The sequence below is a fragment of the Triturus cristatus genome, chromosome 2_2 (assembly GCF_964204655.1).
Source record: "Triturus cristatus chromosome 2_2, aTriCri1.1, whole genome shotgun sequence".
In the NCBI taxonomy this organism is placed as follows: domain Eukaryota; kingdom Metazoa; phylum Chordata; class Amphibia; order Caudata; family Salamandridae; genus Triturus; species Triturus cristatus.
The window spans coordinates 202,381,417-202,398,211 of NC_140582.1; the positions used below are offsets into that span (position 1 = coordinate 202,381,417).

Genomic DNA, 16,795 nt, shown 5'->3' on the forward strand with positions numbered 1-16,795 from the left:
GAGGAAAATGCCTCAGGGGATTGTTTTAGTGCAGAGAAGTGTCCCTTCCTGCACAAAAACAATCCTGCTTACAACGCAGGCACCCTTGCACCATGGTGCAAGAATGCCTGCGTTTGTGCCAGGCAGCATATTGTGCACCAGCGCTGGGAAAAGGAAAGAATGTGTCATATTATGTTAAATACAGCGCATTTCTGCCCTTTCCTTGTCACGCAGCACAGTGTAGCAAGTTGGCTTGCTGCGTTGCACCACATAATGATAAAAAAGGTCCTAAGTTTGACAAAATTGATTTACAAATGTAAATTCACAAAATGTAATTCAAAAAGTGAATCTGCGCTTGCAAATCAAGATATTTGGGAATGTAAATAGAAACTAAGTGTGCAGAATCTTTGTGAATCGGACCCAGTGGAATAGTTAAAAGTGATGCATATGATAGAGAGCATATGGAAATAATGTAACATTTAACCAGGGTCCTCGTTGTCAATATTTTAGTACAATTCCTATTTCTAACTTGTAGTAAACAAACCTCAATTCGATTAATTTGAAAATGCCTGTCACATTTTGCACGTTAACTTCAAAGTTTAAGAACCTGCTTTGAACAAGTAATTCAGGTACACATTTAGTTACTTTTCTTGTCTGCAAGATTTAAAAATAGCATGAAAGATTTGTGACTTTCTTCGGAGGTGATTTAAGAATTACTTTTCTTCCTGCTAGAAGGTAGAGGTGCAGATTAGAGCTCCCACCTAGCCATGGCTTGGCTATTCCTTCACACAAAAATCACTCATGGCTTACGAAGACTACATTGCCTTATGGTCAGGGAGAGATTAAGGATGTTGGAGGCCCATGTATGGATCAAATCCGAGTTTTATTACAATTTCCTGCTAACACAAGCTCACATAATTATAAGATATATGTGAAACTTTAAAAAGATCACACAAAACCATGGAAATCGGTTCTGCTCAGGACCCCAAAAATCCTTAAAATTACTAGAGGTGGAGAGATATAGGTATGGAGAGAGGTTTAGATAGATAAACAGGGTAGACAAAGGTCAAACACTTTCAAAGGGGGTCCCTTGGAAGGTGAGGGCCATGGGAAATTGCTAACTTTGCCCATGCCTATAAAACATCTCTGATTGTAGATTCTGAGCTTACGACTATTCCTGAAGAAGGAGAATGTGCCATATTCAGCTCAAAACAATGCAACAACATTAACCACCAGATAATGCTGCTGGTGCCAGTGTGCAGGTGAGAGTAACCACAAAAATAGCCTAAAACAGCACCACAGACCTAATAACAGATTATTCTATCAATCAGAATTCAGGTTGCTTACAATAAACCATGAAAACAGACATCTAATTATTTAAAAAATATTTGACAATTGTAAGTCCTTCTTGTTAAAAAAAAGGAGATGATTTATTAAAGGTCTAGCCTGCTCACACAGTGCCAGCGCAGGCAAGGTAAGCGTGGGCCACATTTAGGCTTGGTCTGAGATCAATATTTTTGAACAAAGGTTCCTGCTACCAAAGTCTTCACTGGCCACCATAGATAATAAAACCTTTGTGTTTAGGTGTTGCTCTTCACTCAGGAATCTTAGCACATATTTGCTTTGCCAGTAAAAACAGTACCAACAAACAAGCACTGACAAAGCCAGTTGGTCTGGCTTTACAGTGCTAAACATGGAAACAGAGTTTGAACTTTCCTCTATTTGATTGTGTTCGCTCATTACAATCATACCTCACTGCTTTGGCTGAGCTTCTTTTTGTTAAAACAGAGGAGGAAGAACATAAATAAAAAACAGATGGCGAAAACGAAAAAACAAATTGTACTGGAAGAAAAAAACAAAGGGAAATAAGCATAAATAAAGTCAAATGGAAGGGCACAGACGGGAAAGAACAACTAGGAAGACAAATAGAGAAAAAACTGCACATAAGACCTTACTAAAATGTTAAAAAGCTAGCTGTAGGAAAAAACAAAACAAGAAATTATTGCTTCTGTATACAATGCCTGTATGAGATAAATAGTTTAATGTGTGTGGACTATTTGTATATTTGAGATGTAAAATAGTCCTTATTGCACAGTAATGCGAGCACTCCATAGGAGGTGGAATGATACGCCAAACAGCCCAAGCGCATGAAGTCAGAGGGACATAGTCTGGCTAGACAAAACGCTCACTTAATGTATATTTTAAAGAATCCGTATCAGACAGCAACACTGTAAAGCCAGACCCAAAAATGAAGACGAAAATGAGATTAGAACACCAAAGTCTGACCAAAGACAATTTCTCCCAGAGAAAAATAAGTTTTAAACCAAGTAAATGAAGCAAGGAAAACAGGCTGGTGGCAAAGCCCTCCAAAAGATGATTGCCACTTCTGAGGCAAATAATAATGACCTATCTTTAAGTGGTGACTGACTAACAAATCAAACTATTGTCGCGGCATTCTCCTCTAGGAAAATGGAAAAAATATTGCCCTAATACACAGCTTGGAGGACAGAGTGTAGGAAGCGGAAAAGAAAATTAGCAAAGCTGTGAATATAAATACCACCAAGAAGAAAGGCAAGCACACTTGCATATGTCCCTAAAGAATCCATTGGCCAAGCTGAAAAAAGTGGGAAAATTGGGTGCGATGTCAAAAGGTCCTTGCTACCAGCCTTCTCAAGAAGAAAGGTTCTATAAACATGACAAACCTCGTACTACAACCGATTTGAGAAGAGTTTTAAGAGACTAGACTGCTCCTTACAGCCATAATTGATACAATATGGTGGGCCTCTGAGAACTATGCTGATACATCATGTGGATTTCACAGAGATTGGATTTTCTAGCAAACCTCTTACCAAAAGATAGAGAGACTCCTTTAATGCCTGGGGGCAGTTTGCAAGGTCAGCTAAGGCTATGGCCTTATTTCCTTAAAGAGGCCTACCAGGCAGGTGGGGCTCGCTGTGCCTTTAGTGGAGCCACCCCTGGAGCAACGTATCGATGACACTGAACTTAGCTGAGCAGGCACCATAACTAATGACAACAAACCCATACTCAAGCGCTTTCCATGCAGTATAGTCATCATACCCTAGGGTTGACTGAAGCATACACGGGAAGTCCCTCTCCCTTGCATTCATCAGAATATATCTGTGATACTAGGCATGGGGGGCTGGAATGATCCTTTAGTGCCTCCCTTGGTTGATTTTGTGAGGTGTCTCCTATTCCTCTCACACCTAGCTGCCCTACACTGCTCTATATCCACCACAGTTCAGTGTCATAAAAAGATTCACCTAGAATAGGCCTGTGAGCTAGATAGCGGTTGGACTAACACTGGTTAGAGTCTGTACGATTGACCTAAAGTATAATGAGTATTCTACGTGGAAGATGTGTGAGCAGGGGTTTTCTGTGTATATAGTTTGTGAGTGAAGGCTACCTCCCCCCCAGTTTTCTTCTTTCACTAATGTCCATAACTAACGTAGCCTGCTCTGCAAAGATATCTGTTTTCTGAAAACAAACTAAAAAAAAATGCACACAAAAAAGGACTTGTGTGCAGGGAGTTTTGAGATGTGTGTAGGGGTGTCAATGTGTGTGCCTAAATGGACCACCTTAGCTAGCAAAGCACAGCAGTGACAGGTAGGGAAAACAAGTGATGATCTCACCTATCCTAAACATGGAAGAGCCAGCCGCACTGTGGCTTAGTGGCTCAATGGCAATGGGTAGCTGTCAGGCCAAGGGTGTATGAGAGCGGAGTAAGCTAAGGCTCTGCTGATGTAAACACATTGATTCTGTGAATCTAAAATTCAAGAAACACTTAAAAAAATATGGTACAAATAGGGTTATTAAAAAGAAGGGCACAAACTAAAAGGAAAGATGCATAAGAATACTTAACACAGGCAACTTACATAAAAATCTTCTTTTCCACAACAAAGAGCTCAATAGCCGAAACGCTGCTGAAACACTGATTGGTAGTTATGAAAAACAATGCACCCACCCTGTGAAGAATAGAAGAAAAACATGTTTCTCTCTTCACAAAGAAGGATTTTTGCAGTACATAATCATACGTGTTCTAACTTGGTCATAGAAATAGTGCCTATATGAACATAATTCATCAATTGTTTCATAATTAGATTAATACACTTAAGGTGTTTTGAGTATCATGCAGGTAATGGGTTTCCTGCGCTTTGAGTCTTTCGTTTAGGAGTCCCATATAAACAATTTGGGGCACTGGTGGATGAAGAAAGGCTTATTAAAGGGAATATGCAACAAATAATAAAAAACATAAAAATAAAACAACACACAACATGTTTGTTATAGTTACCGAATACCCAAGCCCACCCGTGGCATTTTAAACATGCTATATAAAAAACAAAATCCATTTGTCATTAGATAATTATATACATTTAACTAATTGTGCGCAGTCATGTTTAATGTACACATTTACGTACAAGCCCATTACAGCAAAATAAATCGTAAATTTTCATTTTAGCAAAGCTACTAAACATTTTCTTCAAACCAACGAAACCACTGAATCGTCGATCCAATGCACACAATAATGAACATTCTTCATACAAAATCTGTTTATATGCAAGTATCATACTTATATGTTAGCATCAAATGAAGATATTATTCTTAGTCCAGAAATTCCCAGGAAATACACATAAACTTCCCTTTCTGGAAGAATAAAGTTAGTGTAAGTAGAATTCATAACATTTTGTTACCCACATTACCATTAATGAACATAGTCTTGACTGGTGGTGAAAGCTACCAAGGGTAAAGGAGCTGTGTCAGGAGCTCTTCTGATTGGAAACTACAGTACTAAATAGAAAAAGGTGCTTTACGGATGTTTGGTGCAGACCCCCAAAGATGGTCTACAACAGAAGTGAACAAAATAACTACTGGGGCATCAGATCTATGCGATGTTGTCAAAATAACCATGTCTACATAAATAATTTCTGTTTAGATGGTTGTATCTCACAAAGATATCATGTAAACCAGATCTGGATCCAGCCCTTATGGACCTGCTCTTGACGTCCCTATTTTAGAATAAGGATAATGCAATTTGTCATGATGACTCCTCCAACAGGTTAAATTAATGTCTGTTCTAATTTTTTCCATAGTAGCACGGAATCTTATCACCTCATTCTAAAGAGATAGATAAGAGTTATAGAATGTTGGTCCTCCTTTTATATAGGGAAAACCTACAAATTCATTCTTAGTCATCCTCTTTTGGGCCCTGATTATCGACACGGTTAGAGACATCTTTGTTTTCAGAGGGAGGAGTGAAAGAAGACGAAGGTTTAAGCGTGCTCAAAGAAGAGCGGTAAGAGGGAATGTGGTAGTGCAGATATACATTGTTGATAATCTGGATCTTGATAAGACACTTTTAGTATTTGGCTCATAATGGAAAAATGCCTTGATTTAATATATTTCTACGGCGTTGCTTCTCTACTCTTCTGCACCCAAACATTGCACAGGTAAAGTTGAACTAAGCAATTGCCTGAGGGTGAGCTTTAGTCTTAAGATCAGCCATGCGAATAAAAAGCAGAAGTCTAAGTGGTAGAGAAAGGAACATCTCAAGTACACAAATGATATTATCCCAATTGTTGTTTTGGAAAGAATTGGGTTCTTCACCTCTTTCTTGCCCAATTAGGGTAGATTTGCCAAAGTCACTTAGCTTACCTGGCAGCTTCACTACTGAGATACCATCTTAATCATCCTCATTAAAACATGGGTCTCTCAAAGCATCTTAAGAAACGGTTATCAGTGGGATTTCCAAAGACAGCAGATGTGTTCAGAGGCTCAGACATTGGGGTAATAGTCTTTACTGGTAGCGTCCTTCTGAAGGTTTTAAAGTACCACAGATTCTCTAGATTATGAGGTTGCCACCATTAGGCTGCAATCTGTGTCTCATCGACTAAGTTATTGTTAGTGCGAGCCTCAACGACAAATTTGCCGCTGGTGTTAATTTGCTAGACTGGCATTATCAATCTAGACTCAATGTTGAGGCTAATGTTCTGAATGGATGACAACACCAAGATAGACACTGAAGATCCCGAGATTGGAGGAGGATCTACAGGATGCAAATGCAATTATACACAGGATGGTGTGCCATCAGCTGCCAATAACATCATGAGGGGACGGTAGAAGTCGGCAGCCTAACAGAAGTGGCTTACCATGAAGAAGTCACAGCTCAACATTCATTTCAACATATAGAGGTCCAGCTGGAACTGGCTTAGAAGATGCATCAGATTTGTCACTTCTGCTTTTGATCTTCTTTTGCTTTATTTAGATTTGTGAACATAATAGCCTGTGTGACTAACATATTCTAGTGAAAACTTGTTAGACTTTGAAGTCCTCAGAAACGTGAACTGTATACAGGCAATAAATACATTAAGATGCGAATTCTAGGGTGTTTGAAGATGATGTGCTTTGGTTTCTCAGCTTCCTTTGCCATAATGAAAACATTTTTCTTCCAAGGGCAGAGCTGAGGCCTCAGAAAAGCTGTCAAAAAACTATGGACAATAGTCAAAATATATGACCATAAAAAGCCTGAAGCAAGTTTTATTTTGTGAATAGCTAAGGTGTTAAGTAAGCAATATCAACTCAATGCAGACAGGCAAGTTGATAAGAAACTGATTTGCTAAAAGAGTGATTTTTATTTTATTTAGCACCTCTAAATATCTGCACACAAGTGTCTGCAGATTGGCATCTCCCTTCGCTTGCAATCCTGATGTCACCCCGGTACCCTTGCAGAAACTAAAATGGCAGCACCTATTCTGGTATGTATTCTGTGTCTTGCTTCCACCTTTGAGCCACTTGCCAATACATACTCAGCTCTCTTTTTCAGCTAGTAAGACAGGTAAAAAATCTTTGCTGGCTGCTGCAGAATCGGGGTTGGTGTACGGAAAGGAAAGATAATCCCACAAAGATCAAGGAATGCTTTTGTGAAACGTTATACCTACTTAATGGTCCTGAAACGTCCTAGCATGTCCGTTATACGGCAAGCTTTGGATGAAGAGGCAACAAGGTCCACCAGGCATTCCATACATGCGTCAAGAGAGACATATACTAAAAGATCCCATTGACATAAACAGACATAGTTGATCAATTGAACTGGTGTCAATATCATTTGCATTCAGCAGGCATTCTATATACTATGGCATTAGTGAGCATGCCTACCTCTTCTCATAGAACATATAGACAACATTTCAGTCATAGAGCTGAAATTCAGATGGCCGATTCCTTTCTTGAAGAGGGAAAGGATAACTGATATATCACCCAGGAGCAACTGCCTATGGTGAGAGATGAGGTCTTGATTTATGGCCAGTGAATGCTCAGCAGAAGTGGATGGTGAAATGTGCTGTCAAACTGGTGGATACTGTCATGGGCAGCATCCACAAAACTGGAGAACTAATTGCTGCACCGATAAACGCATTTCGGGACTGAGGGTATAACACAAAGGTTAAAGGTCCCCTTTGAAAGAATTTAAAAGAATACTTGCAGATCCAACATTGCTTAAGGGTCTCCAGAAGTTGACACTCCCTTCCACAACCTGATTGGTCGCTATGGGAACTACAGTATCACACATGTGATGAGAGGAGTGGCTGGGGAGGAGGTAGGAGAATCTACAACTTCTTAGAAAAAATACCTCACTAAACAACAGCAGAATTATAGAAAGAGGTATGGATCCGTTCGAATGTAGGAACTTCGACAAGGAATCTGGAGCTAGATCTCTCCCTGGACTGCATCCCCTACAAAGAATGTCCTTGAGGATACGTTAAAAAACAAATCCAGCACTCTTGCCAACTTGAATACATTGGCAGAGTAGGAACAAAAATTGGAGTACAGAATGGATGAGATGGATGAAATCTCCAGAGCACAGCACATTAAATCACTACAACTGGATGAGTAGAATGCAGCAGTAAAAGGTTCCGATACAATTTTGATGAGGGTGAATTCAAATCTAGAGGGGTATACTCAGAGAACGGAGTAAAAGAAGGAGGGCTGCCACTTACGGGTGACTAGATTTCTAATGGGGGATGAAGAATCAGTCTTCAACCCTTTCTGCAAAACTGCCTTGCAGACCAACGGGATCTTGCTAATGAGGCCCCAATATCAGAGAGTGTGAGACATCATAGTATTAATGTCCAGAGAGAGACTCTTGGAAGTGCAGATGGTGAAGAAAAAATCATGGCCCTGTTGAACAAAGAGACAAGCAATGTGGGGGTTGTGTGTCCAGAATTAGGAACCTCTTGTTTAATTCATACCAAATCCCGCAACTGTCAGATGTCAGCCATGTGGCAAGAACGAAGAAAAGAAGTTAGAACCAATTAAATGCCATTTCAAGATTTTGGGACACAGGCATGGGTGTTATTCTTGGGAAAACTGAGGGTTCCCATTAGAAGGAAGCATTACCCCCACTGAGACATTGTGGCAGTTTACAAACTGTTCAAAGAATGGTTGAAAGGCGCAATGAGAAATTAACGGAAGCCCAGGGATGCCGGAGATTAATTATGGGATCAAAGTTGTCTACTTAAATGACCGCATTTTCCTTTGCTTGCATGTTTAATGGCAAAACATTTGATGTATAGGTGGATGGTTCCACTTAGAATGACTAAAGAGGTGCTAAGGGTTTCTTGTGTTCCAGATCATCAAATTGGCAAGGTAGGCGGAGGAGTATGTTGAGGTGGCTAAATACAAACTTTGTGATGTTGAGGAATAATTCATTTAATTAGCCTATTCCACACTGAAACTGAAGCCAGATAGTGTATTTTTGTATGCTTAGCAGTCAATAAGAGGAATAAGGAAAGGAAGGTGTACTCCTAGGTAGGAGTAAAATCTTTTCTACTGTACAGCTAAACAAAAACTCAAAAATAACATTTAATTTAGGTCAATTACCTTATCAATTTCTCTCAGGAATAGTTATTCTGGAAATTCTGAAAATCTAACCTTTCTGGCTAGCTTTGAGTTTTGCATCAATATTTGTCTTAATTGTTCGGTTTTCTTTTATGGCGAAGCCTAGATCAGTGCAAATATGCTTAGGTGTCTTGAATCTATTAAACTCTTTGCACAAGTGAGACATTTTTACTTTTTTGTGTTCATAAGATGGGAACTCATTTTCAAACTATCAAGACAAAATACATGCATAACTAATTCTACTATAGCAATACTTTTAAATGAAAACACTGTATTCTACAAAGAGCTTTTTGCGATTTGTGAGCTCTGGCTGGATTTCGTATTGTATTTACTTACCGATTCTGAATGCCTGAGGAATCGTCTTTTACCCCAAAGAAAATGGCACCAACAATTAAAGCCAGAATCAGTGTTACTCCCAGCTAGAAAAGAGGGGAAAAAAGTCTTAAACGCGAAGACTTGACTTATGAGAAAGTTCTTCTAAAACATGAAGCTGTCACACACTTCTGGCAACATGTTTAGAAAGGCGAGACAAATAGTTCAAGCCAACTCTGCTAATTGAAAAATTGAAAATAAACCAAAAATACAAAGACATTTTCATATCGCTCTCCTAAAATATTTTTGGGAATTTAGTCTTTATCCTTGAGAATAAAAGTGTCTTATTTGGTGTATTCACATGCTGGTGTCAAATGCCTCCCATCTAAAGGGAATTAATCCCTGGAGCATAAATTACTTAGAATTGATAACGACTGCCACCCTAGACAACCTGTGACCACAAAGCACTGATAGACCTAGATAGGAGGGAAGATCATAACATTGGTTTAATTAAAAAAAAAAAGCAGGAGCAATACAATGCATGGACTCAGTACACCCCTGTGCAAGAGAAACCAACTGTGAGTGCTTTTCTGAATCTGTGAATATATGTTTCAATAAAAGGGGACATGTGTGTCACATGACAATCTTAAAGTACTTAAACATTGTAACTTAGTGGATGAAAATAAAAGGTTACTGATCTGTTAGCCTGTAACTAAAGTTCTACAGCTGCAGTTAATGTCTTACATTCACATGCTTTAAATCATTCCCATTCATCCGACTGGGTATCCCATGCACACTCAATGCAGCAGAATTAAAGAAATGTGTTTTAATAGAGTAGTCTAAGTAGCCTTTACACATCATTGTGGGTTGTTTAGCGTTCTGCCAACAAAGTGTGAAAGCTATACCATGCTGCACAATATCATATTTACATTTATTAACAGGAATGCAGCATGGGAAAATGATAACCTCTATGCGGAGGGAGGGGGAGCGTCTAATTTGAATGAATGACACCTATCTTAGTATATTGTAGTTAAAAGTCAATATGTCTTTGTTCGCCATGATTAGATAGGTTTTAGAGGCACATGCTTTAAAATGTATTTACTAGCAAACAACAGCATCAGAGGGTAGGACAGAGATTCACCAAAATATTTGAATTTATAAAGCTTTTATTCAATGTAGAGAAACAAAACTAAACTGTAAAAAATAGCACAAAATGTATCATCAGGATGAGAACAACATATATATAAAAAATAAAACTGAAAAATACTTACGACTTGTGTATTTAGGCAGGCCCAGTAAATAACTTAACACTTTCTTTTAAGACAGTCAATGACAGGGATATTCAAGAGCACTGCATGCCCTTAATTGCACATAAAGGAAACATTTTTGGAGAATGCACCGCAAGAGCCAGTTTACTTTACTGCGATGGAGTAATGCAGGCCATGCAACACCTGGTTATTCGGAGCGGCTCCTTTAGGTGGCGGGCCCTCGTACGGTAATTTTTTTATATTTTGTAATCATTGGCTAAATGTATGGAATTTGAGATCTGCGTTTTTTGATTGAAATGTTTAAAAAATAATCAGACAGAACATTAACAAGCTCACAAGAACAGTAGATCTTTGAAATGTACTGATTCTAAAGTATTATTTAAAATTGCATATGGCTTTTATAAACAGTTAATACACATACATATGAATGAATCTGATGTTAAATGACATCTAGTTGATTCTGAACAAACAGTACCTTAACCATCACATTTTATCCAGCAAAAGTAGATAGTGTTCTACTGAATATCTCAGAACAACATAGATAATGCCACTGCTTGATTCAAATGAAACTCAGTCTGAACCAAAGATTCATTCACAACGAAAAAGTAGCCTATCGCGGAGATAGCGTGCTATCGGCAAAGCTTATCTCCAAAGCGATAGAAATGCAAGCGTTAGCTGGAAAACAGTGTGATTATCGCTGGAATTCCAGCGATAATCGCACTGTGACCGGCGATACCTTGCTGATAGGGCAGGGTGGTCTTAGCCATGTAATCCACCTCCCATTGGATTACATGGCTAAGTCAGAACTAAAGCAGGCGTAAGGAAAGTAGCGTTAACCATGGTTAGCGCTACTTTTCTTATCGCTATGCTTGTTAGCGATTCCCTTGATAATTGGAGAAATGTCGGTTAGCGACATTTCTACAGTTATTTTGGGAAGGAACGCCCACTTTGCATCTCATTAGAGATACAAAGCTGGGCGTTCAGTAAACAGGCGCTAAGGCAAGGATTCTTGCGATAGCGTGACCTTGCTGATATAGCGATAAAATTATCGCCGCTTTTCGGCCGAAAACAGTAGCACACATTCTGTTGGATACCCTTTATTATCAGAGATTCTTCACATTTTCAATTTCCCCAGGTGCCAGAATAAATCTGGAAAACTTTTAGATAGCTCTCCTATGTCAGTAAATGGTTCTTTTGGCATCTTAAATAACTTAATTCCATCTCCAGACATGACAATGTGGAGCTACGCGGAGTTGCCACCCTGTGTACTAACATCTGTTTATCCACAGAAACAGCCCCTTGGCATGGAACACACAGCTGAAGTATGGACAGCAAGCAAACCTAAGCTTGGAACCTTATTACCTATGAAACGGCCATGCTTAGAACTGGGAGGAGGACGAGTGGTAAGGAATCTGTCATTACAGGTACTCACCTCAAAGAGCATAACTAAACTTACATAACTTGTTCATCTGATGGCCCCTTCTAAACCAGATTGGTCACCTTTTGAATCAAAACAAATCACAAAAGTAGAGGGTCTGACGACTGGACCTGCACCAGGAAGGCCTGTAGGACTGAACTGTTCAAATGGCCCTCACTGCAGCCCTGAGATTTGATAAAGAAATGCCTAGGGAAGGTATTGACAGATGTCCATATAGCAGCTTGGAAGATGTCCAATAACAGAACGCCTCTATCCAAGGCAGTGGAGGTGAGCTTTGCCCTGGTAGAATGAGGCCTAAAGGAGCATTGGAGGTTCATTTAGGCCAGGGCATAGCACATGAGGTCCGGATGAGGCATGGAGATAGGCCTGCCAACCTTTAGGTTGACATCCACCACTGAGGTTAAGGACTGCATCGTCAGAGATATGGATGCCGTCCGACAGGCACCCTCCTCTCATCCCAGTTTGGCACCCATTGATGGCAAAGGTTCCATTGCAAGGGCACAATGTGGCAACATACATGAGTGACAAGCAGAATGCACAAGTCCAAGAGACCAGTAAGCCTTAGAACGATCCAGCCGACACAAGGGCTTGTGTACAAAACATTGGAATCGCAGACTGAATGTCCTGGACTTGTTGTGGGGTGGAAATATCTTCAAAGCCACTGTGTCCAGGATGGCTTGCCTAAAGGGAATCCTTTGCATAGATCTTAGATGAGATTTCAATGTTGGAATGGGCAAGGAAGAGCCTACCACCAGGGGTATGGAGCCCCAACGGTCACAGGAATTAGACTGTTTTCCAGAGGAAAAAAGGGATTGCTACTTCCAATGGTATTTTTTGCATTCTTTAAGGGAAGATTTTTTTGGGAGATCATTCCCTGTCGAGAGAAAAGCTGAAGTCAGATCAATTTGGTGTATCTCAGCAGATTGTGGCCAAAAATAGCTTGGCCTTCTGTGCTCCGATGGCCTTGGGTGCATCAATGACCAGGACTTGCAGGCCTAGGGGTTGTGTTCTGAACCTAGATTCTAAATGCACATGCTGTGTGGATCCAAGAATTGTACCTTCTTACTCCATCCTTGATATGGTCTAACCAAAAATCTTAGGAGACATTTGAAATAGTTGCTGTCATCACTAAAGCACCTAGATCTCTGTATCGACACTGATAAGTTGCAGAAAAATAGGAATTGACTCCAGCATCCCCTGTGTTGTCTCATATACAACAATGCCGCCACATCCTGGGTGTACTGAGTTGTTTCACAGGCCGAGTGGTACAATCTGGCAGCGCTGGAGCATTTTTGCTGGAGAAAAGGTTTACAGATCCAGCCTAGCACCTAGAGGATAGAAGGTGTGGAATCCAGAGGAACATGTCTCCATCAGAAAAAACAGGGTATGAAATGCAGGTGCAGGATGGCTTTCTTACTTTCCATCGATACTTGCTGTGGTGGCATTAAATTATACCCATTTAAAATTAATAAGACAAAATGGGGCATCCGAGGCATCAATATATGGAACGTCGAACACAAGATTTGGGGCTCAGTGCTGTATTGTGGTGACTGTCATTCAATCTGTATTTTTAATGATTATAGATTGGGGCATACAGATTGAGTTGTTTCTGTGTTTTTACTTTTAACTCCGGGAAATGCTTTCTCTCATGGAATTCTGCCTGCAGAAAAATCAAATTAGTAAATATATTGATACCCATGCCACCCATGTAAATCAATTTAACACACAAGGTGATGGAGCATAGGCTGGAAGGCTGGCTATGAGAACAGTGCGGATTGGTCTGTATTCACACATAAGCAGTTCAGCAGATGGACACCAGCGCACATGCTACATGATATGCAGGTATGTCCACCATGAAGATTATTACTGCATTTTTGAGAAGAGCCACTTTGAAATGTTTCCTAGTCTTCTGAGAAGATGAGGCACGAGAGTGTCTTCTGAAATACATCTAATGTGAAGGTGAAATTGGTCTCTCAAGATAGAACAGTATGGTCCTAAATGTACCAATTAGTTTGTAGAAGCAAATTCAAGCAAGGAATGTTTTAGAAGATTTGTGAGAACATAATTATAGTCAAATAATGTCATAAGGTGGTAGAAAACCAGAAATGAACAAATAAAAAAATAACAACAAGGAGAGTGAGACCTTTTGCACTCCTGAAGAGTCACTTTGAAATACATCGGCCCACCAGGGGGGAAACAGATACATGCGAACCCGCCAGAAAGCCGGGAAAAAAGAGATAAGCTTAGGGGACACCCTACTGGCACAGATGCCAAAATGAGCACCAAGGTGACCTTCTTGTATACACTGTAGTACTCCTCGTGCCCACATCAAGTCACGCGAGAGACCAGAGACAGACATCTTCCACTCTTTTCTAAACTGTAACCTTAAAGACATCTCAGCTACTGGGCAGCCATTTTACTGCAAGCTACAGGTCAGAGATCTCTATTTCAAGTTCACCCACAGTGAATGACTTCGGTAGGAATATCAGATGTACGATCTGAGGCACAAATGTCAAAATAAAGAAGCATTGATGGGAAATATGGACAACGCTCATGGGAAATGATGGCACTGCACGAAACATTGATAGGCATCGCTGAGGCACACAAGGTACAAGATCGCATTTTAAGAAACTGAGCTCTACAAGTCTCTTTTGAGAGATGTCCCTGTCTCGGTGTATGGGACTGCAAACATTTTAATGAAGATTTATTGGGCAACTCTGAGACAGACAGATCTTTCAAGGATGTTGGAGAAGTGGAGAATGGATAAAGGGCCACAGCTGACGAGGATGGAGGGCTCAGCTAATAGCAATTATGGGATGAATTCCTTTCCGTGGGCGGTCGATCATATAAATTGAGGAATCAACTTGAGGTGTGTATATGGGTGTGTGAACGCATAGGTATGTGCAAATACAAAAGAACACAAACAATACTTTTTCTCTTTGCATTTTTAGGTAGTACTGCAAAGAGAAATGCTGTAGATCAGTGGTTCTTAACCTGTGGTCTGGAGACCCCTGGTGGTCCGTGAAACCTACTCAAGGAGTCCGCTACAGCTTAGAAAATGAAAGATTATTAACAGAAACTAAAGAATATAAATAATTGTAAAGCTGAAAATTTTAAAACGTTCTGTAAATGTGAAGGTGTTTGGCGCTTGAAGCTAAATATTAAGTTAGTATCCTCATATTAATATGTGGTAGCATTGCAAGTGCATCAAACAGAATACAGTATGGACAATGAGTGATTTCAGTTAAACTAAAAAACGCTCAAACCTTTCTGTTTAATTACATGTGAATTTTTTTTATATCTGTTTGTGAATGAAATATTTCATCATTTGTGTATTTGTTTAAAGAATGTTTTTTCTGTACTTTTTTGTGAATTGTTTCGAGGTTCAAATTATCATAAAAGCCTTGGCTGGAATCCCCGGCTTCCAGTAATGACCAGTTGGGTTCCTCAGATTCCAATAACGATTCAGCGGGGATCCCCGGTTCCAGCAATGATTAAGTGGGTGTCAATGGTTAAAAAACCACTGCTGTAGATGCTACATCAAAAGAAGTGCAGAAGGGGAGAGGAGTTGGCCTAACGGTTAGGGCGCTCGACCTCGGACCTGGGTTTGAGTCTCTGTAATGACGCTAAACATCCTGTGATTCTGGGCAAATCACTTAATCTCCCTGTACCTAACAAAAAATGAATGTGTGTCCTCATGTAACGTAACTGGTGCTATGGATAGCGCTCTGATACCTGATTGGATGTGGGTCAAGTTTTCACTATATAAAACTCTGCAAAAAAAAAGTGCATGTGATTTTTAATGTTGAGCAAATAAGAGGACGCGGGGAAAGGGTGGATTTTTAGACAGACATGATGCGCTCTATTGATTTCATGTTGGCAGTGGGACGGGGGAAGGGGGACCTCAAAGAGGAGAATATGAGTTTCGAGACTCATTTCAAAGCTGTTTGTAATAGAACCAGATCTTCAATCAAGCAAATGGCACTGGAGACGTCACTAAAGGTGAAAATTGAGGCTATGTGGTTTTGGTGCCAGTGGGTAGCGCGGTCAATGTAGGACATCCTCAAGAGGCTCTTTAGCATAGGTTGATAGTGGTACTGCAGCTTGTGTTTAATTATTACAAGTTCACAATACCAACTGTCAGAAATTAAGCAAATATATCATGTATGGACTTCAATATGTCAGTGAGACGTTTCAATTTCAATAACGTTCTGTTTGGCTTTAAAAAAAAAATCCGATACCAAATAATCTGCATCAATATTTTGAAAATAGTGAGCTATAGACCTCAACACTAAAGGCTTTTACAAAGCTGAGAGGATTACCCACACATACAAACCCTGCATTGTTTGATGAAAGCAAGCATCAGGCAAAGAGATAAACACTGGATTACTGGGTTAATCTACATAAAGCGTAGGTCTTTATGCCACAATTTCCTTGGTATTAATAGAACCTCAAATGCAATCAAAGAAAGAAATTAAAGCATCAGGAGCTCAGTGAAGCATTAGCTAAGAAGCACATGAGCTTTAGCACCCGAAGGCCTGGGACCGGCCAGGCAGACCAAATATCAGGATAATTTAGCAAACACTTGTAGCGGAAAACAAGGATCATATCAGGGGATTAGCAGATGCGGTGTAATGAACCGTGCGGCACTTATGGGGCGCATTCCGCGTCCAGCGCTAATGAGGTCAGGTACACAAGAGAGTCTGTGAGAAAAGAGACAGGGCAATTAGCCCTGTAATACTCCAGGGCCTTAAGAGTGTAAGTCTTGTCACAAGGTCACGCTTTTACAAAGCAATTATGGGGGATATCCATGATATCAAAGGATCTACTTTTGGCCTTTGTAGCGCCAGGGCTCGTCACACGTTTCACCCTCATCCTGGTGGCATCTACA

General features: G+C 40.1%; 1 protein-coding gene across 5 annotated transcripts in view; it reads right to left on the reverse strand.

Moving 5' to 3' along the window:
- LOC146862015 (broad substrate specificity ATP-binding cassette transporter ABCG2-like) overlaps positions 1–16,795 on the reverse strand; it is a 667,466-nt gene that overhangs the window by 60,240 nt on the left and 590,431 nt on the right. For all 5 annotated transcript variants that reach the window (XM_085641173.1, XM_085641175.1, XM_085641174.1 and 2 more), the window contains 2 exons: positions 9,223–9,305; positions 3,873–3,962 (listed from right to left, as the gene is read on the reverse strand). In XM_085641173.1, coding sequence (XP_085497299.1) covers positions 3,873–3,962; positions 9,223–9,305 — 173 coding nt within the window. The remainder of the gene's footprint in view (positions 1–3,872; positions 3,963–9,222; positions 9,306–16,795) is intronic.